Source organism: Podarcis liolepis (genome assembly GCF_965112155.1).
Source record: "Podarcis liolepis genome assembly, chromosome: 14".
NCBI lineage: Eukaryota > Metazoa > Chordata > Lepidosauria > Squamata > Lacertidae > Podarcis > Podarcis liolepis.
This window is the reverse complement of record NC_139569.1, coordinates 49,592,780-49,618,238: the sequence shown is the minus strand read 5'-3', so window position 1 is coordinate 49,618,238 and position 25,459 is coordinate 49,592,780. Positions and strand designations below refer to the sequence as shown.

General features: G+C 45.7%; 1 protein-coding gene across 9 annotated transcripts in view; it reads left to right on the top strand.

Annotated features, from left to right (window-relative positions):
- TLN2 (talin 2) overlaps positions 1–25,459 on the top strand; it is a 179,841-nt gene that overhangs the window by 131,036 nt on the left and 23,346 nt on the right. For all 9 annotated transcript variants that reach the window (XM_083475490.1, XM_083475495.1, XM_083475496.1 and 6 more), the window contains exons 29-45: positions 662–859; positions 2,714–2,853; positions 3,948–4,041; positions 5,353–5,442; positions 6,316–6,438; positions 6,930–7,073; positions 8,397–8,558; positions 10,639–10,779; positions 11,439–11,620; positions 13,102–13,234; positions 14,770–14,871; positions 16,180–16,350; positions 19,103–19,249; positions 19,641–19,742; positions 19,931–20,050; positions 21,502–21,648; positions 22,060–22,226. In XM_083475490.1, coding sequence (XP_083331616.1) covers positions 662–859; positions 2,714–2,853; positions 3,948–4,041; positions 5,353–5,442; positions 6,316–6,438; positions 6,930–7,073; positions 8,397–8,558; positions 10,639–10,779; positions 11,439–11,620; positions 13,102–13,234; positions 14,770–14,871; positions 16,180–16,350; positions 19,103–19,249; positions 19,641–19,742; positions 19,931–20,050; positions 21,502–21,648; positions 22,060–22,226 — 2,363 coding nt within the window. The remainder of the gene's footprint in view (positions 1–661; positions 860–2,713; positions 2,854–3,947; positions 4,042–5,352; positions 5,443–6,315; positions 6,439–6,929; positions 7,074–8,396; positions 8,559–10,638; positions 10,780–11,438; positions 11,621–13,101; positions 13,235–14,769; positions 14,872–16,179; positions 16,351–19,102; positions 19,250–19,640; positions 19,743–19,930; positions 20,051–21,501; positions 21,649–22,059; positions 22,227–25,459) is intronic.

Sequence of the window (25,459 nt, the reverse complement as noted above, 5' to 3'; positions counted from 1 at the left end):
TTTAATATTTGTATGTTGTTGTTGTTTTTGTTGTTGTTGTTAAGGTGGTGGTAGTAGGTTTTTATTTTTGTTTTTAATGCAAAGCTTGCCATAAAATGGTTACTGCAACCTCCAATAATCAGAACATTACTCTCAAAAGAGTTACTTGCTTGTAGACTTGTGGTAAGATGGTGGTACAGATCTGGCACCATCCATTCCATCACCTCACTCCACCTCATGTATAACCAAGCTTTCACAAGGCTCACTGCAAGAGAGTTTGAGCAGCCTGGCCTAACTTTGGGACAGTTGGCATAACCCTTGGGTAGTCCTTGGATAACCAGCCTGGTGCCCTTTCAATGTTGCTGGACTACTACAACTCCCATCATCCCTGGCCATTGGCCAATGCTAGCTGGGGCTGATGGGAATTGGAGGCCAGCAACATCTGGAAGGCACCGGGTTGGGGTGCCGGAACTGCTGTAATTCCTGTCCCCTGCTGTAACTAAACCCAGATGCACATAACCGAAACAATTGCATTGTTCCCTTCTGTGTGCTACAGTTTTTAGACTCTAAGTTCCATGGAGCAGGGACTTTGCAAAGTGCCCTGCGCTGAGGTTACTGTGTATAAAGCCATTGGTAACTTACCCCCAACCCCTCTTTCTCTTCCCCCGCCCCTGCCTGGTAGCTGCCTCCCAGCTCAAAATCATTCCAAGAAGCACAGAGTGAACTCAACCAGGCTGCAGCTGACCTGAACCAGTCAGCGGGGGAGGTTGTCCATGCCACGCGGGGCCAGAGCGGGGAGCTGGCAGCTGCTTCCGGAAAATTCAGTGAAGACTTTGACGAGTTCCTGGATGCTGGGATTGAAATGGCTGGGCAAGCTCAGGTGAGGCGTCTTCCTCCACCAGTTTGCTCTCTGGCTGGGCAGGATGCGGTGAGGGGGGAAGCGATTGGTCGTGGTTGTTGGGGTGGGGTGTTTGTCAGCTCCTTTGTCAGCTTTCCTCAGAAAGGAACAGTGGGGTGTAAATGTTGAAATGAAAGGAATGTCCAAAGGAACAGGAGAGGAGAAGACAGTAGGTCTTTCCATGCACCTGAAGGTTGCCACAAAGGAGAAGGCAGAGTCTTTGTTCTCTGATGCTGTTCCAGAACTAGATCTCATGGGATCATGTTGGAGGAAGCTAGACTTGGGTTGAACATTAAGAGAAACCTCTTGACAGAGCAGTGAGGCAAAGAGACCCATTTACTAGAGAGGTGGTGGGTGGGCTCTCCCGAAGCTAAAGGGGTTGGGGGTGGAGGATGCTCTAGTTCTAAATTTCCTGCACTGGACTATATGACCCCCAAAGCCTCCTACAGTGTTTATGATTCTATACATGGTGTATGACCCTATCACATCTCATTCTGTCCAACTCCCACCCCCCTGGCTTGTTCACTATCACTTAGCAGGGACTCAGCATGTCCATTATAACAACCTAAGAAGAGCTTGCTGGATCCGACCAGTGGCCCATCAAGTCCAGCCTCCTGTTCTGACAGTGGCCAGCCAGATGGGAAACCTGCAAGCCGAACCTGAGTGCCAGAGCCCTCTCCCCTCCTGCAGTTTCCAGCAACTTGTATTCAGAAGCATTGATGCCTCCAGCTGTGGGGGCCGGGCAGGATCACAGGGCGAGTGGCCATTGATAGCCTTCTCCTCCATGAAGTTCTCTGATCCTCCTTTAAAGCCATCTAAGTTGGTGGCCACCACCGCCTCCTGTGGGAGCGAGTTTTTAACTACTAGCTAATAGATTAACTACGGGCTGCATGAAGGAGTCGTTCTTTTCGCCTGTCCCGAATCTTCCAGCATTCAACCTCTTTGGATGTCCACGAGTCCTAATGTTATGAGAGAGGGAGAAAAACCTTTCTCTTTTCACTTTCTCTGTGCCATGCATAACTTTCTAAACGTGACACATCTTTTCTCTAAACTAAAAGGTCCCATATGCTGCAACATTTCCCCATAGAGAGTTGCTCCACCCCCTTGATCATTTTGGTTGCCCTTTTCTGACCCTTTTCCCTAAGGAACAGCAGCAGCAAGGAAAAGTTCTTCTCAGCAAAGGGCAGCATGAGAGTAACCAGCCTGTCCTCTGCCTTTGCTTGAGAACTCCAGTCCACATTAGGCTGTGCTGCAGATCTCAAAGGTGTTGCTTCATCAGCGCAGCCCTCATTCGCTCTGCTATTGTCTGGGCCGGCAGCTGAGTGACAGAGTATGTCTTGGTTTATCCAGGGCCACCTGCTCCAAGCTCTGAGTCGGCCAGAACCTCCCTGTGTATTGAGCAAAGACCGCTCTGCCCTTCCCTGTCTAGCAGGCCTGCCAACATTAACAGCTGCGCACCCACCCATGGTTGCTTGACATCTTGTCGTGCTCATGGAAATGAGATGCTAATTAAGCCCTTGCAGTCAAGTCATGCAAATTAGCTGCAGACCTTTTAGCACTTGCTATAATTTCCAGTGTAGCCTGTGGTGCAGAGTGAGCGGTCCTCTCTGCTGCTCGCCAAACAAGTTGCCTCCTCAGCAAGTTGATTTTAAAGCACTCCCCTCCCCCCCCCACCCCAACCACCACTTTTTCCGCAAAGGCCCCCTCTTGTCACAGCATCAGGGGCTTGGATGCGACTCCTTTTGTCTTTGCATGGAGAGTAACTCAGAGCTTAGCCTCCTTGCTGCCTTCCCTTGCCCTAAATCCATGCCATGATTTGCCTCTTTGGCCTTACAGACAAAGGAGGACCAAATTCAAGTCATTGGGAACCTCAAGAACATCTCCATGGCTTCCAGCAAGTTGCTTCTGGCTGCCAAGTCTCTCTCGGTGGATCCCGGTGCTCCCAATGCCAAGAACCTCTTGGCAGCAGCTGCAAGGTAAGGGCCAAGGCAGAAGTGCAGTTCACCTGAGTAGCTTCTGTTTTCCAAATGAACATAAAACCCAGGAGTGGTCAGCAGGGAGGGCCACTGCTGCTTACCTAACCTCCCAGCAGGATCAGCTCCACTGGTGCATTTACTCCCTGGTGCCTTGCTCCTCTCCCGCTCTCTCCTGGTTAGTCATTGTTACCCCCCATGTTAGAACGCCAGGTGAGCACCACCAGCCCTCCCTTCCGAGGGCTCCTAATCAAGCAAATGGGAGGAAGGAAATCAGGGAATATATAGATCTGTTTTAGATGGGACCCACATGCCTTAGAAGTGGCCTTTCTGTATGTCAGCTTTCCACAAGCTGGTACTTTCAAATGTTTTGAACTACAACTCCCATCAGTCCCAGCTTTGTACTGGCTAGGCCTGATGGGATTTGTAGTTCAAAACATCTGAATGGCCCCAGCTATGGGAACCCCCTGCCACCTTTGTTCCTCAAGGGGGGCTTTGCTTCCGCTGCCATCTGTACAGTGCAAAACAAAATCTGTACAGTGGAGGCAGTGCCATTACAGAAGTAGCCCTGAGGATAATTTTATTTTTATTATTTATTAAATTTCTATACCGCCCTTCATCCATTTTTCATCTGGCATTTGGGTTTTCCCACTAGAGGGATGCAGCTTTGGGTTGTGGGGGTTGTTTCCTGGATTAGAGTGATATTTGTTAGTTTGTTTTATCTTTAAAAATTGATATTGCTATTAATTGGCTGATTGGTTTTACTAGTGGAAGAGAATTTTAGGAGACTTTTACTAGCTTATTTTGAGAACTCTGTTTAGAGCCTGCCCTACCATTAGACAGAATTAGGCAGATGCCTCAGGCAGTTGATTTTGGGTGTCGTTTATAATTATTGATTTCTTACTGCCAGTTCAAAAATAATTTGGCTGCTCTTGGGTACCATGCATCTTAATTTCTTAAACTTTTCTGGCAGGGTGGTGGTGGGTTGCCACTTGCTTCTCTAATCAAGCCGGCTACCTCATAGCAGGTCCACCTGTGATCTACTCTGATTACCCACATTGTTGGTCTCTGAGATGTGCATGTCTCTTGTCTTCTAGGGCTGTGACTGAGAGTATAAATCAGCTCATCACTTTGTGTACTCAGCAAGCGCCGGGCCAAAAAGAGTGTGACAACGCTCTCCGGGAACTGGAGGTAGGTCTCCACTTGATTGCAGGCTCACTGTTCTTGGGTGATATGACTGGCAAAGCTTTCGTGATTAAGGGTGTTTGTGGCTGTCCTCAAATCTTGCCCCATCTGGACTTGCTAGTCAGCTGACTGAACGCTCAGCAGGCTGGCACTTGAGTCTGCCATGCTAACTGTCTAAACAAGAGTGCTGGTGGATCAAGTGATAAAACATCAAAGCTTGGCTGCCATGGTTTTTTGACGGCTCGATTGCCACAGCTTGACTGCTACAACCCAGGGAACCTTACATCTCTTACTTCTGTAGACAGTGAATACTAAACTGTATTAGCTGCGTAGCTTTGTTCCCAACTAGTATCATTCAAAGATCCTGTTTTGTTTCCATTGATTTGTGATAGTGGCCACACTATTGTTGACATCAACCTTCCCCATCCTTGAGCTCCTCATGTTGCTAGACTCCAAGTCCCATCATCCCTGACCCCTGGTCACCATGTTTGCTGGGACTGCTGGGAGTTTTTGTCCCATCTGCCTCTGGGAACTCAAGGCTGGGTTTCCCTGATGCCCTTCCCCCTGGATGAAACAGATAAAATATTATATTTGTTAAGTTCTTGGATATTTATATATTCATTGCAGTGCCTGTTCTCAGTTTTTGAGATTATTGTCATTCACATGTGCAGATTCACATGTTAATGCCAATAGTTGTTGGCATTATTGTTAATTTCTGAAATTAGCTTTACTTTTCTCCACTTTGTGGGCAGATGCACTTTGCCAGATTCATTTGGGATTGTTGACATTTAGTAAACTTCAGTTATTCCTTGTAACTTAACACACTGGAGGCTGAAGTGAGCCAGTGAGTTGTTTTTCCAGGATAACTGCCTGGAAGATATGAGTCTCCTTGCATGTATTCTTCCAGCCAGAGAAGGGGCCTGATCAAAGTGTCAAAAATGTTAATATTGTTGACCACATATGTGATAATTTTATTTCTTCCTGCAACCAACCCAGAGATATACAGACAAAAGAAGGGAAGTTATATAAATACACATATGCTGCTTTTATTGGGAGGGGGTGTCATACAAACAGTGTACAAAACTAAAATCAATCCATAAAACTGCAATTCAACATTCTAATAAATATAACAAGCCAGACACAAAAAGCTGGTTTTCATTTCAAAGCAATATGTATTTAAAATGGATTCATTCCCATTCCAAGAAGGGCTTTGCTTAATCAGCTCACCCAAGGACCCTAAGAAGGTGCAACAAGGGCTTCATGGTCTAGGATTTTGACTTCCTTGCCAACCATCACTTGTGCCCCTCTTATTTTCAGACGGTTAAAGAAATGCTGGAAAACCCCAACGAACCTGTTAGCGACCTCTCTTATTTTGACTGCATTGAAGGTGTTATGGAAAACTCCAAGGTAGCCATTGTATTTTCTTTCCATCTGCATGTTCGGTTTCATGACCAGTTGTACTAAGTCATCTTTAGCACTCCCTGAAGTGGGGTACTGGAGCCTCCTGGCAGGTGAGTGAGGGGGGGGGGGGAGAGCAAAATCCTGGAGCTACAGCTTTCTCCAACATCCAAAAACAAGGAGATTTTTTTAGTAGTTATGTCAAAAGTACAGTCCACCCTCCCTCCCCAAAAAGAGTCCAGGCTGCTAATAGTAGTTAAAACACTATATAGAAAAACAGTGTAAAACAGCACTTTAGCAATGCTAAAGGACCTGCAGCGAAACTAATCTTCATAAAACTAACCTCCAAAAATCTAGAGCAGGGAAGGGGAGCCTTTTCCAGCCAGCAGGCCAGATCCTGGTGTCTTCCTGCCCCTGCCCCGCCCTGCCCGCCCCCCATCTTCAGTGGCCCACCTGGGCAGGTGGGGGATGCTCACCTGTCAATCAGCTGATGATGTTGCTCCTGATTCGCAGTGTGGGGATAAAACCAGTAGGAAGGTGATCGTATTACGGAGATAATATGTGTGAATTGCGTCTGATGTGCCTTCTAGGTAGGGGGTGTTGTTTTTGTTTGTTACTATGTTATGTATTTTTGTGTTTTTATACTGTAAACCACTCTGTATTCCTCTGATGAAGAGCTGTAGAAAATAAATAAATGAATGAATAAATAATATTTTCATTTTATAGCATTGCATATTATCAAATATTGATACTAATAAATAAGGCTTATTAGAAGTATGAGGTATTAGTAAATATTACCGTATGGTTATTAAGTAGTGTTGTGATTTCTAAAGCAAGGATTGAATTGAAAATCTTGAATTGCTCCCCCCCCTCCCCCCGCAGGTTCTGGGAGAGGCGATGGCTGGAATTTCTCAGAATGCCAAGACAGGGGACCTTCCAGTCTTTGGCGAGTGTGTTGGGGTGGCTTCCAAGGCCCTTTGTGGCCTCACTGAAGCAGCAGCTCAGGTGAGTTTCAGGTGACTAATGTACTAAGCAAGGTTTTCTGCAGTGGTGGGTGACGGTGTGGTTGAGCTTCTGCAAATACATTAAGGCATTTCAACTGCTTGCAAAGTGTGAGGATGGAGGGACCTTCGGTGGTCTTTTTGAGTGTTTGTCTTGATGGAGTTTCTGCTAGACTGCTTATTATGTGTTTATAAATAACCTTCTAGTTATGTAGCTTGACCACAACAGTGGCTGATTTGCCTGTGAATGACTTTAGTTGTGGGCATTAGCATTAGGCCAGTTTTGCAAATAATGCTTAAATGGCTTCTCTGTATTTTTCCGTGCCTGTAATTGGCATGCAAGACCTGCCCTGTCTAGGAAGAACATTGGATGAAAAAATGACTCTCTTCTTCCACTCTTGGTTTTGCATGATCTCAAGTGAACTAATAGGCGTTTATTGTGTGCTTCTTGAAAACCACCTCTGAGTAGTCACAATGCCTTTGGTTTTTGCCTAGGCCGCTTACCTGGTTGGCATCTCGGATCCCAACAGCCAGGCGGGTCAGCAGGGGCTTGTTGATCCTATCCAGTTTGCCAGGGCCAATCAAGCTATCCAAATGGCATGTCAGAACTTGGTGGACCCAGGAAGCAGCCCATCCCAGGTAACTTTCATCAAGGTTGCCAGAGGCATTTTGCTGGCTCGTGCTTCACAGCCTGTAAGAGGCCCACCTTTGTAGAAATAGCAGTCTTGGGTTGCACGTGGCCTGAAAATAGGGGTGCATTCATATTTTAATTGGGTGGGAACTTCGGAACTTGTATGCAAGGCATGAGCTCTGCCCTCTCAGCTATGGTCTGTTTCTTACTAAGCTTGCAGCACAAAAAATTATATTGCTACTGCTAAAGTATGGAAGCAAGCAGTTGCTCCTGACTGTTACATAACAGAGAAAAATTAACAACTATTTCCTATGGAGAAAATCACTAGTTTATTTATCAGGGGAAATTTTTCCCTCTCCCAAGTATCTATTTCACTGATATATATATATTTGGGGGGGGCAAGAATAAGGATTTGTGAATACCAGTAAAGAGGTTTAAAATGTGTTTGGACTGAATTGCGTTTTGGAATGCTGTGTTTGTACTTTACAGGTGAATGAATGCATTTTCCTCTTTTTTGTAAATTTCCAAAATATAACGATGCATTTCCTTCAGTCATTAACAGAAATATATAAAGCATGTGAACAACCAACATTTTTAAAACTCTTATCAACATGTCAGTGGCCATTCGTGTCTTCTCTTTATCTTACTTTGATCTGTAATCAAAGCAGCAATTCTCTACCAACTTATTCGGTGAGCCCCATTAAACTGAATGGGACTTACATCTGAGTAGACATGGATAGGACTGAACTACAAGGAGGAAAAAAGCTTGCTGGTATCTCCCTAGATCTCTCAGCGTCCAGGTAATCAGCAATGAGACCTGGACCAGCCCTACCTGTATTTTGTTTGCTCCGAAACAGTCCATGCCTGGCAGCTGCTAAGGATCTTGCCAAACATTTAAATAACCAAATGGCTCTTTAAAATGTGTCTACTGTCTATGCTGCATCGTAGGGCCAAAATACAGTTTCCAAAAGAGCTCAAGTTCCTTTCTTCCTAACCCACCGGTGCTTCAGAACACAGATGGAGAATTAGCAGAGCAGCCATTCCATCACTGAGCCAGCCCAAGACATTTGGCTGCCTGAGGCAAAGGGAAAAGATGGAGCCTGCAAAAACTCACCAAACTGTTGAATCCTAGTTTGACACTGGCAGTGGAACAGCATCCTCCTCTGTACACCTGAGGGGCAGGCCTCATGGCATACGCAGCTCTATCCACTCCCCACCCCTCCACAACTGCCGCCTGAATTGGCTGCCTCACTCTGCCTCGTGGTAGGGCTGGCCCTGTCTGTGGTTCTATTTCCGCCCCCTCAGCCATGTGTGTGTGTTTCGTTTTCCAGGTCTTATCAGCAGCTACCATTGTGGCAAAGCACACTTCTGCGCTGTGTAATGCCTGCCGCATTGCTTCATCCAAGACAGCCAATCCCGTTGCAAAGAGGCACTTTGTCCAGTCGGCAAAGGAAGTGGCAAACAGCACTGCCAACCTGGTTAAAACTATCAAGGTATGAGAGTCTCTTGCCGCTGTACTGTTAAGGCAGCCTCAGTCAAACAAAGGCTTAAATACTGTTCATCTCTGGGTCCTTAAAAAAAGAGTCATTTACAGGAAGTCGTTTCTTCTGTGGGAAAACAGAGTTTGCAACCTACACAGGAACTTCCATTTTGAATCTCTTAGGGAACCATTATCCGCCTCGTTCCTGGAATGCTTGAGAACAGCTGTACTGCTAGAATGCAATTAACCTAATGTATTAGTGATTAGGGAGTTACATTTTAATTCTGTTGTTTCGTCTGGAGGTTCCTCCTATCTTCATTACAGGAGAAAGAAGACCCTGCTCTTGGGAAAGTGCGGGTTTCAAAAATGAGGAAGGAGAAAACTGTTCAAGAGTTTGGAATTCCCAACATTTATTTGAGAGAGCATATTATTATTATTATTATTATTATTATTATTATTATTATTATCCCACCCGTAACCCAAGGTACCAGGACAGGATTCAGCAATTTAAAAACATCGTTAATAACACAATATTTAAAACTTAAAATTACAAAAACATAAACTTAAAATTATAAAAATAAGGTGAGTCCTGAAAATATACATCTCAAGTGTAATGTTATTAGAATATATCTTTCTCAATCCCTTCTGCAATTTGTAGCAAAGTAGCTAATTACTGTCTGATTGAAAATATGAAAATGAGTTATTTGTGTGGCTTTTAAAAAGTGAAGATAAGTAAAGAGCCAGCCATACTTCTAGAGCAGGGGTTTCAAACTCAAATTCATCGGGGGCCACATCAGCAGTTTGGCCACCCTCAAAGGGCCGGTTGTATCTGTAGGTCCTACCCCTCCCCCCCCCCACATACATCATATGTACTTACAGTACAGGAGAGAAGGGTTCAGGCAGCCGTTGGATCTGTCACATCACAGGATGGCATGCGCTCAATATAAAAACAAGTGGAGGTTTCCTGAATGCATGTAAAGTGGAGGTTTCCTGTGTAGAACGGCTGGCGCCGCTAGAGGGCAGACGTTCTCTGCCTTGTAGGCTGCCACGCATGCGCTGAAGAGGCGGCTTTCTTGTGTCAAAAAAAAAAAGCGAGAATAAAAGGTGAAGGCTGGCGGCCGGCGGCGGCTACACAGGCCACATGACGAGGTCTGGCGGGCCAGATTCAGCCCGCGGGCCTTGTGTTTGACACCCGTGTTCTAGAGAGTCTCTTGGATCTCAACAGATCCCTGCTCACACTCATAGAATCATAGAGTTGGAAGAGACCACAAGGGCCATCGAGTCCAACCCCCTGCCAAGCAGGAAACACCATCAGAGCACTCCTGACATATGGTTGTCAAGCCTCTGCTTAAAGACCTCCAAAGTAGGAGACTCCACCACACTCCTTGGCAGCAAATTCCACTGTCGAACAGCTCTTACTGTCAGGAAGTTCTTCCTAATGTTTAGGTGGAATCTTCTTTCTTGTAGTTTGGATCCATTGCTCCGTGTCCGCTTCTCTGTATGTTATTTGTATTTGTATTATTAAATTTATTACCCACCTCCCTTCACCAGCAGGTTTTAGGGCTGGTGACAACAATTTAAAATCCAGAATTAAAAACTGTTAAAACATATTGCATTCACAAGAATAGTGTGGGTCCTTAAAACACACATCTCAGCTGTCAAGGGCCAGGGTAAAGAGATGTATCTTCGGCATTTACCAAAAGCTGTTTCATGAAGGTGCAAGACTCGCCTCTGTGGGGAGCTGACATGATCTCCGCTTTGCATGGGTGTCAGGGAATTCAGGAGCCAGCCAAAAACCTGCAGGATATGTTCCTGGGGAAACATAGACAGAGAACTCATTAATGGTTCTGGTGATGAGCTGGGAACCTGACAGGCCCTTGTAAGCATCATACAGAAATCTGGAGTCAAGCTGACTGAATGGGAAGATCTGGGTTATCCTATTTTACTGTATTGTGAGATGGAGTTAGGCTGGGATCTGTCATCCAGTGAACAGAAAGGTGGAAGATTCATGCCCAGGCTTCCCACATCTAAATCTGATGCTCTCTCTCAAGTTCACCACAGCACTTGAACCCATTTTTATTTTTCTTCACTAGGCCTTGGATGGTGACTTCTCAGAAGATAACCGGAATAAGTGCCGGATTGCAACTGCTCCCTTGATTGAAGCTGTGGAAAACCTAACAGCCTTTGCATCAAACCCTGAGTTTGTCAGCATCCCGGCCCAGATCAGTACTGAGGTAAGAGAAGTGCTGTATTAAATTAACTTTATAATGAGGCGGAGCCTGTCTTTAACTTACTGCAAACTGATCTCCAGTTTTCTGGTCTTTTGAGGACATTACAAAGCATTTTGGAAGTTTGTTTACAACAATTAGGCTCACCTTTTCTATGCTTTAGAGAAGCAAGCTGCCTACATGATCTACGTCCCAATTGCCATGTCGGCTACATGGTAACCTCACATTGTTTTTATTTAACTCCCTCCCTCCCCTTTCCTGTGAAACTCTTGTAAGTAAAACTATAGCCCACTCCAGGGGTTCTTCCACGTGCAATTTGGATCAGGTCAGGATCAGCCTCAGCTAGCACAATTGTAGGATGCTGAGGCTGATGGGAGTCCAAAACCCCTGGACCCCTCCATTGTCAAAGCCTGGACAAAACAGGTCAACGAGCTATGATCTGATCCTAGGTTTGCAGGGATTACTCAAACCATAGTCTCTTGGTTTGGAATCTTAAGACTTGAATTGAGGCGTGCTAGAAAAGGTAGGAAGAGAAGGAGCAGCAAATGAGTTCACATGCCATTTCTAATCCAACAAACCGTGGTGGTTTAGTCTGGGGTTATTACACCTGAACCCAACCTGGGAGTTGCTGTGGAACTAAAAGCCAGCTGCTTCCCTCTTTGCAGGGTTCTCGGGCACAGGAACCAATCCTGACTTCTGCTCGGACTATGCTAGAGAGCTCGTCCTCTTTAATCAAAACTGCTCGCTCACTGGCAATCAACCCCAAAGACCCTCCCACGTGGTCCATTCTCGCTGGGCACTCACACACCGTGTCCGAGTCCATTAAGAGCCTCATCACGTCCATCAGGTGAGTCCTTTCGTTTTTATAGGCACTTTCAGTGTGGGTACCTCTGCCCCTTTCTCCATATCACGTTCCCCCATTCTGCAGGAACACACACCCTGCTCATGCTTATTATTTCAGCAAGCTGGAATATGTAAAAACAAGTAGAGGGAGCCTTTCTCAGCCCAAGGCCTGCTTTCCCTCTTGGACTACGTTCCAGAGGCAACGTATCAGTGGTGGGCAGCAAAAGCAGGTGGAGGCAAAAGCAGGTGGAGCAGTGGAGGTGACATTTGTCTTTTATGCAGTAGGCTACATTCAAATGGGACGCAGGTGGCGCTGTGGGTTAAATCACAGAGCCTAGGACTTGCCGATCAGAAGGCCGGCAGTTCAAATCCCTGTGATGGGGTGAGCTCCCTTTGCTCAGTCCCTGCTCCTGCCAACCTAGCAGTTCGAAAGCACATCAAAGTGCAAGTAGGTAAATAGGTACCGCTCTGGCGGGAAGGTAAACGGTGTTTCCGTGTGCTGCTCTGGTTTGCCAGAAGCTGCTTAGTCATGCTGGCCACATGACTCGGAAGCTGTATGCCGGCTCCCTCGGCCAATTAAGCGAGATGAGCACCGCAGCCCCAGAGTCGGTCATGACTGGACCTAATGGTTAGGGGTCCCTTTACCTTTTTACATTCAAACACTGCAAAAGTCAGGGGTTTCTGCACATGCACAGCCCTCTGTTCAGGCAAGCAAGAGGCAGTAACACAGTTCCAAGTCTGCAGCCCAGCCAGGCAAAAGCACTTGAGTGGTGCATGGATCAGGGGTGGTGGGAGGTGTGTCTGGGGTCAGAGAGAGAGTCCTGGAGCATTGCGCTCAGCTCCCGAGCTTCCAGTTTTGCAATAACCACACACTGCCTTCAGGGGTCAAGACCTTCCCCCACCTCTAGAATACTCTCTCAGTCAGGCCCCACCTTGAGGTATGTTTCTCTCCCCACTCCCCTTTCAGGTCTTTTCCTGTGTGATAATGTACTATGTTAATGTAAGATATATGTTTTATGCTGTTTGTTTTAATTGCTTCTTTGTATCATATGTTATGATTATTGTTCTCATGTACACTATTCAGTGCTCTGGGTGCTCATTAGTAGAAGAGGGGGGTAAAAGTGAATGATTATCAGTCCCTTTATTTTCAGTGTTTGGGGTGTGAGTGCCGTTCCCTGTTTAGGCAAAATAGTACCATCCATGTTCAGGAAAGAGGTATCAGCCGGCTAGGGAATATCCTAAAGATTGAAGAAGCGCAAAAGAATCTGTGAGGGGGAGTTATTGGAGGCGTATGGAGCATGCTCAGTAGCCACAGAATGCAGACTGATGGGTGGGGCAAGGATGGGGGGGAGAGATGGAAAACCGGGGGAGGGGCTGGAATCCTCTGTTCTTTAATATTTTGTTGCAGTTCCCACTTGTTAATTATGGTTATGTGTCCCCCCCCCCCTTCACCCTTGACATAACAATCTGCCATACATTCTCCAGAGACAAAGCCCCGGGCCAGCGAGAGTGTGACTACTCCATAGATGGGATCAATAGATGCATCAGGGACATTGAGCAGGCCTCACTTGCAGCTGTCAGTCAGAACTTGGCCACGAGGGATGACATTTCTGTTGAGGTAAGCAGAGCTGTGCATTGCCAGTGAAGGAAAAGCTGAGCCTCCTTCTCGGCCGGGAGTGTGTCTGTGTCTGTGTGTGCGAGGGGGGGGGGGGAGAGAGAGAGAGAGAGCTCTGAATCAAATTAATGTAGTTGGCAGTGCAGGGTGAGGGGAAACTGAACAGGAAACACACCAATAAATCTTCTGCTATAAACTGACTAGAAGATTTTCCCATGATGCATTGCATTCCTCTTGCTAACTCTCTTCCAGGTGAGTGAACCTGGTCCAGCAACACAGGTGGTAAACTGACATAGGTTGTTTGCAAAATGACAGGTTGAAATTCTTCAGGGTGAGGCTCTTAAGTTTCCTTTTTCTTTTAATGCCCAGGGGAGAAAAGGAGGACCTTCAAACAACCATAAGCAGCTCAGCTTCATTCCCTCTTCCATTTTTAAGCAGGAAACTAGAATCCTACTTGGAGGGGGGAAATAACAAGTTTTCACAAACTTACTTCTCCTGTTTTTACAGGGAGAAGTTAAGCTTTGTGTCAAAAAATCTGGCCATCTGCATTTTGCTGTAATTCAGAAGGTCCAGGTTCAAACTTGGGATCTTCAGTTGAAAAAAAGATCAGCTTGCAGCAGGTCATGGGGGGAGGGGAAGTCATCTCTGCCTGACCCCTTGGAGTCTGCTAACCATCAGAGTGGATCGGAGGGTGGCCTTTGGCCCTCCAAATGTTGCAACTCCCGCCAACCCCAGAAAGTGTGGCCAAGGCAGCATATAGTTAAACTATGGACCTCCCTCCCTCAGGAGGCAATAATGGCCAGCAACTGGGGTGGCTTTAAAGAGGACTGGAGAGATTCATGGAAGGGGAGGCTATCAGTGGCTCCTAGCTGTGATGCCTGTTCTCTGCCTCCTGGATACCACTTGCTGGAAACCCCAGGAGGAGAGACTGACGCTTGTGCTGCGGCCCTGCTTGCTGCTTTCCCCTGGGCATCTGGTCGGCCCCTGTGAAAACAGGATCAGGCACTTTGGGCCTGATCCAACAGACTTTCCTTAGATTCAGCAGCTTCTAGAGGGCCAAAGGTTCCTCACCCCCAAGGAAGATAACGCTGGACTGGGTGGGCAAACAACTTGTCCTGGCATATGGGAGCCGATCATAGGAGGGACAGAAATGGCAAAATGAATACATTTTTCCTGTTTTTATTCAGCTTCAAAAAATCAAAATCACACTAATACATCAGATAATTGAAGTTTAGTAGGGAGCTCCAAGGGTCATCTAGTCCAACCCCTTGCAATGCAAGAATCACAGCTAAAGAATCCCTGACAGATGGCCGTCCAACCTTTGTTTAAAAGCCACCAGGGAAGGAGAGCCCACCACACCCCACATCAATAAATATTTATATATTTAAAAAACAATACAGTTCCCCCTCACCCCACAGAGAGAACAAATGTGTTTTTCAAAATAGTGCCTCTGTGTGTCTTTCATGTCACCAAGCACCTCTGCATTGTCATTGCATTTCTGTCTGTGGTCCGACATGTCCATTTTGCTTGTTTCTCAGGCCTTGCAGGAGCAGCTGACGTCGGTCGTCCAGGAAATTGGGCATCTGATTGACCCCATTGCTACAGCCGCTCGAGGTGAAGCCGCTCAGCTGGGCCACAAGGTAGGAAGCCACAAAATGGCCACTCTGGGGAAAAGGGATGTTGTTGGTCTGAGGCAGATTCGTGAAAAGAACACTGACTTGAGGAGGCAGCCATGTGGGATCCACTGAGGAGGACTTGGGACATCTCTGGGATTCACTGAGGGCAGCAGAGCGCCTGTGAGGCACAATTAACTAGGCAGCCATTTTGGAGTTCTGCTGACTGCAGAAAACTAAGTACTGACTGCAGAAAACTAAGTACTAAGTACTTTAGAGCAATTAATTCTATTCATTATTTGGTCATTTGCTTCTGTATTTTTATTATTTTATGATCCTGTGCCAAAGCCAAAGGTGGAAAAAATGTAATTTTATGAAAATGATACACAGGTGGTATCTAACTCCAAGTAGACTAGTGTTTCCCAGTTATCAGTGCTTATACTACATTTTTTTAGATTTGCCTTGAGAGCGTCTTTAAATCTCTTTTGTTGTCCATCGGTATTTCGCTTTCCATCCTTAAGTTGGGAATAGAGTAGTTGCTTTGGAAGGCGATAGTTAGGGATCTGAACAACATGACCAGTCCAATGAAGCTGATGTTGAAGAAGCATTGCTTCGACACTGGTGATCTTTGTTTCATCCAGTACACTGACATTAGTTCGCCTGTCTTCTCAAGTGATGTGTAAAAATTTCCAGAGACACCGTTGATGGAATCTTTTGAGGAGTTGGACATAGCATTTATAAGTGATCCATATTTCATAAGCGTACAGTACAGTTGGTAGTACAATAGCTTTGTAAACAAGCATTTTGGTTTCCCTGCGAATGCCCCGGTCCTCAAACACTCTGCACTTCACTTGGGAGAAAGCTGCACACAGAGCTCAGGTGGTGCTGGATTTTGGCATCAATCTCGGCCCTAGTGGAAAGATAACTGCCCAGGTAGGAAAAGTGATCAACACTTTCCAATGTTACACCATTAAGTTGGATTTGTGGCACTGCGGAGGGGTTGTTTTGTGCTTGTTAGTGCAGCTTGTTGGTGCTCTTGAAGTACATAATGTCTGATGCCTTCTGGGAAAACAAAATGGCAGCTGCCCAAATCATAAACAGCAGCACTCTAACCACCCTGAGGACACGGCTCATTGGGCAGCACAGAAATGCTTAAAGAAGCAAATGAAATATATGAATGTGGAAAAACAAGATGAATTACATTTAAATGGATGACAAATGGTAAACAGATGCATGGTGGGATGTTTTTTTTAATGAATGCATGATGAGAAAAATGAGGTATTTGCGCAGCCACATTGAATGAATTCCGTTGCCTTCTTTCCTTTCCTCCCTTAGGTGACGCAGGTAGCCAGCTACTTTGAACCGCTGGTTCTTGCTGCTGTCGGTGTGGTATCCAAGTTGATGAACCACCAGCAACAAATGACCTTATTGGACCAGACCAAGACTCTGGCGGAATCTGCCCTCCAGATGCTCTACGCAGCCAAAGAAGGGGGAGGAAACCCCAAGGTAGGCCACCCTCAGGATGACTACTTGAATGTTGATATTTAGAGGTGACGTCCTAAGAGAGGGTCCTGCTTGTTCCCTATTGCACTGTTCATCAAGCCACAGAAGTATTCCCTTTTTCTCTCAGGGATAGCAAATGTGTTACCTTCCAATTGTTGTAGGACTCCAACTCCCATCAGCCCCAGTCAGGATGGCCAGTGATCAGGCATATGATAGAAGGGGAAGGTCCATAGCTCAGTGATGGAGCACATATTTACATGTAGGTGGTCCCAGGTTGAATCCCTGCTACCTCCAATAGGTCTGTGAAAGACTTAGAGAGCCACTGCCAGACATTATAGCCATTGCTGAGCTAGATGGACTCTGAATAAGGCAGCTCCGTGTCTAATTATATTTGAAGGGAAGCACATTGACTACTCCTGTGGACTAATTTGGCACCGGTAAATTATGTGGTGGTGGTGATCTGATTTGATGTATCACAGCAACTGATGGTCATACAAGTTTCCCAAATCCAATTGAGTAAGTAAACAGTCAGCTTTGCAGCAGAATTTTAACCTGGGTCTTTCCAGTCTAAAGAGTCATCATTTTATCAGATTTGGATGGTGGATTTTAAGGGTTTTAAGCTTGCATACCTTTGTTTAAAAAAAGAGAAACTTGTGAGTATAAGCAGAGAAGAGTTCTGCCTGAACTAGGCAATATGGATAAGACTCTTGCACCACATTTCAAGCCATTAGACTGTTCCTGTTTGGCTGAGGCCATGTCATGGGATCAGTGGCAAAGCCGCCACATTCCAGCATTCAGAAGGAACCACCAGACAGCTCAGGATTGCCCTCCTTTCCTTTCCGCAAGGCACTCAATAATTATTGCCTAGGAGGGCTTCCAGTTTCCTGGGCTGTTAAGCTGTGGCATGTTCAGCATAACAGTTAATCCTGCCCTCTGAATTCCTACACAAATGTCTATGAGAGTAAAAATAGACTGGTTTCAGCTTTTCCAGTCAATTAATTTTGAACTCCTTGCCCCATAAGCATCTTCCTGTTCAGCTCCCCTCAAAAGCTCTGCCATCTCTCCCTGCTGACGCTGGAAAAGGAGAGCCAAGGTTGGAACCACAGTGTGTTTAAAATTCTCCCAATAGCAACATAGGAAGCCACCTTTATGGAGCATTTGTCCCTCTACCTCAGTATTGTCCTCTCTGATAGTCAACAGCTTCCCAAAGTTTCTGGCAGAGAAGAGTCTATTCCTTCACATCTTAGTTGGAGACTTTGCCAGGAAATGAATCTGGGACCTTCTGCTGTCGCGAGAACCAGAAGCTTCAACATTGCAAAGGCCTGCTACTGAGCTATGGCCCTTCCGGTTGATTTTAATTGGTGGGAATATTCTAATTACACAAAAATGTTGTCCTGTTAATCACACTGATTAAGCCACTGAAGCTTGCAGGCCCATTGGCATTGTGGTTTAGTGTGCTGTTGTTTTTCTTAAAAGATAAGTTCTGTAGTTTGCATCTAAGCATGGTCTCTTGAGGAGGTAGAATGGACTGTGCCGTTCCAGACCATGATAATGGCAGGGAGGAAGGGATCCCATTTTTGAAAGCTAGCCTATATAACAAACTCCCAGAAATGGAAAGCTAGCATGTCAGGGAGACAGGTTCCAGGCTAGCCCTTGTTCTTGCTGAGCTAGTTTTCTGTTTTCAGGGGAGCAGTCAGGGATTTCAGCACTTTTACCACCTCATTCTCCTGCCTGTGTAGACCAGCCATTCATCTTTCCCTCAGATATTTTTACTTTGTCAGAAGATGCTTTCAGAGAAGGAGAGGTGATTTGCATGTCTGGGGGTCTAAAAAATACAGTCCTTGTGAGCAGTCAAGCATGAATGGTGATGGATGATGAGAGACTCGGGAGATATTCTTTAATGGCCCTTAGACAAACGTGTGTAATTATAAAATCCTTCCTTCAGTAATCACCCCTGTCTGACAACCGTCTCCCGCAATGAGATCATGAAGCAAACACTGTAATTGCCTTAATGTGTCAGTAGGAAGTCTAGTCTTAAAGTCTCAAATCAGGGGAGTGGAGACAGGAAGGGGAGTGGAACCTTTTTAAAAAGAATTGGTTTTTACTTTTAAAACTAGGCTCCTTTCTCTTTAACACACCAAGGCTCACATCCCTTCTCTCATTCAGCACCAGCCCTACTCTCGAGCAGGCCTCCTCAGGAAGCAAATGTTGAGGGGCACAGAGGCCACATTCACACCATACATTTAAAGCATGATGATACCACTTTAAACAGCCATGGCTTACTCCCAAAGAAATCAGGAAGCTGTAGCTTGTTGAGGCTGCCGAGAGTTGTTTGATGAGTGTCAGTCCCTCTTCTCAGGAAACTCTGGGTGTTGCATCTCTGTGAGGGGAATAGGAGCCTCCTCCCAACAACTCTTGGCACCTTAACAGACTGCAGCTCCCATAATTCTTTGGGGGAAGCCATGACTGGTTAAAGTGGTATTGTACTTCAAATGTATCCTGTGCAGGTGGACAGAGCAGACAAAGCTGTGGGTGTCTACTCCTATTTGCTGTGTTCCCACATGGAAAACCTTTTTCAGGTTTTTTCAGGAAAGTGACATAGATATATATAGAAGATATTTTTTTTTAAGTCTCCATGCCAGCCATCACTCAAAAGTTGTGTTTTTCAACAGAAGGGACACTGGGATGTGTTTCAGTTGTGTCAAAGGAAGAGGGAGATGCAATGTTTCCTGTTTTCTCCATCAACTTATTTCAGGCTTCACACACTCACGATGCCATCACGGAAGCTGCCCAGCTGATGAAGGAAGCAGTGGATGATATCATGGTTACCTTGAATGAAGCTGCCAGCGAAGTAGGGATGGTGGGCAACATGGTGGACTCCATAGCTGAAGCCATGAGCAAGGTCTGTAAGAGTCACCTGGGATCCTTCTCATTGCTGTTTCCCAAGGCCCCTGGAATATGTAATTATCCCAAAGCACCCAGGAAGACTCAAATTGAGGTTGCAGCTATCAAAAACTTGTTGTTGATTACAGTATATCAATAATTGCCTTCCTTGGTAGCCATATAACAGATTGAGGTATCTGTGATTCAAGGACTTGGGGGGAGAGGGGAGACACATGCAGACTCCCACCCCTGAGTCCCAGGCACTAATGATACCATTCATATTTTGCGTAATTTAGACCAGTCGGTGTGGGTTTTCTGGTTACAGTAGACCTTTTCCACTTATGGGAACAGGGTCTAGATTTCCTGCCATTTTGATCACCTTTCTTCTTCCTCTTCAACCCCCATTGCAGCTGGACGAGGGCACACCACCAGAACCCAATGGAACTTATGTTGACTATCAGACCACCGTAGTCAAATACTCCAAAGCCATTGCAGTCACAGCCCAAGAAATGGTAAGATCTGTTGATGGCAGCAAAATGCATTGAGGTGCACCTTAAGTGATGGCCAACGGAAGCCTTTGGGAACCTAAGAAGATCCAGCTGCTGGATCAGACCAAAGGATAATCTAGTGCAGTATCCTGTTTCTCACAATGTAGCTCAAGTGAGGCATGTTCACCTCTTCTTTCTTCACATTCCTTCAGATGACGAAGGCGGTTACTAATCCAGAGGAGCTGGGAGGACTCGCTTCGCAAATGACCACAGACTACGGTCACTTGGCATTCCAGGGACGGATGGCAGCTGCTACAGCAGAACCGGAGGAGGTCTTGAGCCCTTGGTCTTGTTTGGGGTTAATAAGCATGCAGTGATGGGACCAACTTTGGCGGGGAGGGCCCAGGCAACATCAGAGTTCTCCTTCCACCCTCCCCCCTTTCTGTTCTTAAATTGCTGCCCCAAAGAAACTAGTGGGCCTCCCATATTGGAACCTTGCTGCTTGTGCAGGAAAATCCTCGGCCTCTTGATTATCTCTGTTGTCATCACAGGGGTACTGATTTGGTGTCACTGATTTGCACAACGTTGGGGTTTTGCCTGCTGTCTTGAGCAAGCCAATAAAAAGGCAGAATATAAATTTAAGCAATGCTTGAATTTATTTATTATCTGTTCATTTATTGTTGTTTTTTGTCACATGTACATGCCTCCTTTTTCTCCAAGGAGCTCAAGGTGGCGTGCATGGTTCTCTTCATTTAATCTCCACAACAACCTTGTGAGGTGGGTTAGGCTGAGAGGCGGGGGCTTGCCCCAGGCCACCCAGTGACATTTATGGCTAAAGGCTTCCTCAACCTCAGCCCTCCAGTTGTTTTGAAGCTACAATTCCTATCATCCCTGACCACTGGTCCTGCTAGCTAGGGGTCATGGGAATTGCAGGCCAAAAACATCTGGAGGGCCGAGGTTGAGGAAGCCTGCTCTAACCACTGCACTGCACTGGCTTTCCGGGTAGGAAAAGGAGAATGGCCTGTAAGCAAACCAAATGGTGCTAATTTTAATCAAAGTGCAGTATGGCATGTCCTGCTAACAAGCAGTAGCTAGAGGGAGTCAGTGGAAAGGGGGGGGGGCCTCTGAACCCGCCCTCCATCCTGTAATTCAAGTACTTGGTATAAGTAGCAGTAATAGCAATTCTGCAAGCAGGAACCTTCAGAGTCTCTCAGACCTGTGGAAAGACACACTTTTTGGTGCACCTGCAGTTAACCAATTGAAAGTAAGAGACCCATGAAGACCAGCAGCTTTGATTTTGACTGCTATCAATTCATCATGGCATCCCTATACCTTCTTTTAGCCATTCCTCATCTGGCAAGATATTATTACTATTATTAACCTCAGCGTAGAACTGTGCAACTGCTAAAGAGATGGGGCCACTCCTGCTAGGTACTGAACGCCTGGAAAAATAATTGAGTGTTCAGCTGTCTCCTAAAGCAATTAAAAGTGGGAGACAATTGGATCTGCACTGGGAGGGAGTTCTATAAAAAGGGTGCTGCCAGTGAGAAGGCCCTGTTACACTGAGAAGGCCCTGTCCCTCAAATAATATTCATCAGATTTGTCATACGGGCATCTTATAAACCTGTCCAGGAACAGTTCCATAATAGGGAAATGCATCAAAGTGGTGTGCCAAGGTTTGCCTAACACTGCTGCCTTTATCTCCTTTACAAATAACTTGCAACACTTTCTTTTCCTTTTCCTCCACTCTGTTCCTCTCCACACCAACCACTTGGCTATCCAGATAGGCTTCCAGATCAGAACGCGGGTTCAGGAACTTGGCCACAGCTGCATCTTCCTGGTCCAGAAGGCTGGTGCTCTACAGATATGTCCCACAGATAGCTACACCAAGAGGGAGCTGATAGAGTGTGCTCGGGCGGTCAGCGAGAAGGTGGGTGCCCTCAACGTCAGTGGTGTGAGCTTAGACACCTCCTGGTCCCCAGTGCGTCACTGAGAATAATGTCCTCTTCTAAGACAGGGTTGTAGCAATCCTTGATCAGAAACAGGGTTCAGGGTATCAAGACCCCCTTTTTATAGTGGGTGCTTGGAAGCATCCTCAAATACTTGGAAGGCATCCATAGAGACTTCTAAAAGGGAACCTCCTCAATATTAAGGGCAGGTTGAAATCTCTTGCTATCATGACATCCTGCTGGGTTACACCATAGTGTTGTTTATTTATTGTTATTATGGGTTGTGTCCAGCTATGTCCTAGTGAAAGTGAAGTGAACGGACCTAGGTTAATTGTGTTCATTAATTTCACTGGGTCTGCTCTGAGTAGGATTTTGCTTGTTCCTCTTGACAGGTGTCCTTAGTTCTGTCAGCCCTGCAGGCAGGCAACAAAGGCACCCAGGCGTGCATCACGGCTGCCAGCGCCGTCTCAGGCATCATCGCTGACCTGGACACCACCATCATGTTTGCCACGGCCGGAACGCTGAATGCTGAGAACAACGAATCATTTGCAGACCACAGGTTAGTGTGGCCGCAGGATTTCAGATCAGGGGCATGTCCAAAGGGGGCAAGGCTGTCAGAGGCAAAACTGAACCATAGGCTGCAGGAACCCTGGAAGAGTTTTCAGGGAGGGTGTAAGGTGCTCTGACATGAAATTAAAAATTGAGTTCAAAAGGGATCCCATCTAGACCAAAACGATGCAGTCAGTGAATGGTAGAAGAACTCAAAGCTTCCTGGTCAGAGTGAGGCCTCTTCACTCTTAACAAAAAGATGCAGTCAGTGAATGGTAGACGAACTCAAAGCTTCCTGGTCAGAGTGAGGCCTGTCCACTCTTAACCTCAGCTCAGTCACCCTCTCCATGCATTAGCTCTCAGTTCAGCTGCCCCACTCCCACCCCCACAGCAAATCTGTACTCTGCCCCTGGACACCGCAACCTGCCACAAATGCATAAATGGCAGTGCAAACGAACCTTGTTCTGAGTAGACCAATATGTTACCATGGATTTTTGTACATATCAGGGTGGCCAGCCTTTGATTCTTGAGAAGTTGGATTCCCAAGTCCCATCTGCACCAGCCAGCATGCTCAAGGATGGCTCTGTGCGCATTGTTTAGGCCTATCCCATTTATCAAATAAGTTGTACAGGTTTTTATTCAGAAGCCTTCCAAACCTGTCTAACCTAAAACTAAAGTGGAACAGATGAAACATCTGCATTTGCCAGGAGAAATGAAGTCTCTCCCAGAGCTCTTATAAACCATTGTCTGTTTCAAGCTCCAAACAGCAGTTCTTTGATGAAAAAGTGCCTCTGGTTTTCAAATTGCTTTCCATTACTTTTACTCCAAAAATAATAATAAATCCATAATGATTCTGAAAGACACAAAACCGTACTGTGTCTGGGATGAAAAAGTCTCTTTGGGAAGGAGCCCAATAAGCAAATGGCTTGAAAAACCTATTAGGAAAGGCAGTTCTAAAATATTCTCTCTATTTATTTCCCTTCAATGCATAATTCCACTTTAATGAAAGCTTTCGACAGAAAGCCCTGAAGGACATTTGGGGTATTCTGAAACTTCCTCAGCTTTTTAGATCATTCTTAAATTGTACTTTTCAATGCAAAAAGACTCAATAAAGCTTTGTTGCTGTTTTTGAAAAACATGTTCCAAGCCATTGGTTTCAGAATAATAAACTGATTCTGTTCCAGGCACAAAACAAGGTCTGGCTAGCAGCAGCATTGTTTTTTGGATAGGATAAATATGGGCTAGAGAAAACTGATGCTAGAGGTATATTTAACCAGTAAAGCAAGGAAGATGTTTTAATCTCCTTTTGCCTGTTAGGGTCCGTCCCCACCATACACATATTTCATCAGTTTTTATACTACTTGGAACACCTGGTGCCTTGGCTGTAAAGAGAACTTGAATTACCACCTGATCCATGAAGTGAGCCTAGTATTTTGTTGCTCTCATGTGGGGGTGTATGGTCCACAGTGCAAAATACAGTCATACCTCGTGTTGCGTTCGGTTCATGTTGCGTCTTCTCGGCTTGCGAACACAGCAAACCCGGAAGTGTATACCGCTGGCTTTCACCACGTGCGCAGCACTCTAGTTACAGAGTTTTCGGGGTGCGAATGGCACCCCAGAACGGATCGAGTCCGTAATTAGAGGTATCACTGTGTACAGTAATAGCATTTTCAAAATGTCAGGAACCTTGGTTTTGACTTTTGAAACATGCCTCTAGCCCTTGTTGTCATGCTGAAATCCCTTAAAATAGTTTGGTTAGTTTCTTCTCATTTTCATCCTACAGAGCATTATAATTCCAGAGAACTGCTTTTAGAATTATTCTCTTGGCAGTTCTGTATCTATTTGGGGGAGAACAGTATGTACCGTATTTTTCGCTCTATAACATGCACCTGACCATAACACGCACGTAGTTTTTAGAGGAGGAAAATCTGTAGGCATGCCACCCGTAGGCATTCCCTCCATAACATGCACAGACATTTCCCCTTACTTTTTAGGAGGAAAAAAGTGAGTGTTATGGTGCAAAAAATACGGTATATGTCCCTGGCGTCACTACATTTTGCTTCTTGGCTCCCTATATGCAAAATTGCTCACAGAATTTGCACAACTCAATAAACCAGTAAAGCAGTGGTGTTCAGAGCTCATATCATAACAGGGACAGTGTCTTCTTCTTCACAGAACTTAGATGTGTCCTGCTAGTTGGAGTATCTGGTCCATTGGCTAGGACCCCGTTTTGCCCTTCACAGCAGTGTCCTGCCTCCCTGCCTGTCTTCCATGAATGTTTGGTGGTGGGTTTTCTACTTTGGCCATGCTCAGGCACCCATGGAACCTCAGCAAATGGCCAGCCCCTTCTCTTGGAATCGATGAGGGGTGGTCATGCTCTCACTGCTGTCAAAATGCTTCCTGCCCACATCTGCAACTTCAAAGTTCAGGTGAAATCTCTCCCACTCTTCACATTCACCAGGCGGTGGCAGCACACTCACAGCAATGAGTTGAGAAATGGCGGGACCTGATGGTTTTTAATGTTGTGTTACTACTTTCACCCATTTCCATATCAGAAAGCAGGCCAGAACTTCCCACCCGCCTGCCAGCTAATCTACATTGATCCTGGAAACTGTTGTTTGAAAGTTACAGCATTTCACTCAAGAACCAGTTTATTATTTTGTGAACCATGAGTTTGTCAGAGACATAAGACTTAGCTTCCTAAGAATCTCAGCACCTTGCTTATTTTAAGAGCATGCTATTAGTGCTTGCATTTGCAAATATGTGTTTTGAAGTTTGTGAGCAAAGTCTTGGGGGCTGGTATGCACACTTCCACTGGGTGTAATGGACACAGTGGCATATGAAAAAGTTTTTGTTATTAGCAGCCTACAAATGAAGTCAATATGCTAAGGACACAGTAGAGTCTAGTGAATATTGCAGCAGGCGGGACTTTATCATTTTACGTGTAAAACAACACAATCTATTGGCTGATGATCAATTGGCTAAGGAGTGAAAAAATAATCAAACACCAGTAACCCATCTGGCAAACTTAAGGTGCTGCTAGGGCAGCATTTTATTTTCTTTAAAATATTTTAGTGCTGCCTTTCAGAGCAAATGGCCTCCTTCCCAAGGGATTTTTTGCACAAAATATGACATAAGGTATAGACATTTCAATCACATCCTAAGACTTGGCTGGCCAGGAGCATCACTCCTACTAGTCAGTGCGGAAGGCCACACATTTCACTGATCACCCCTTCACCCTCC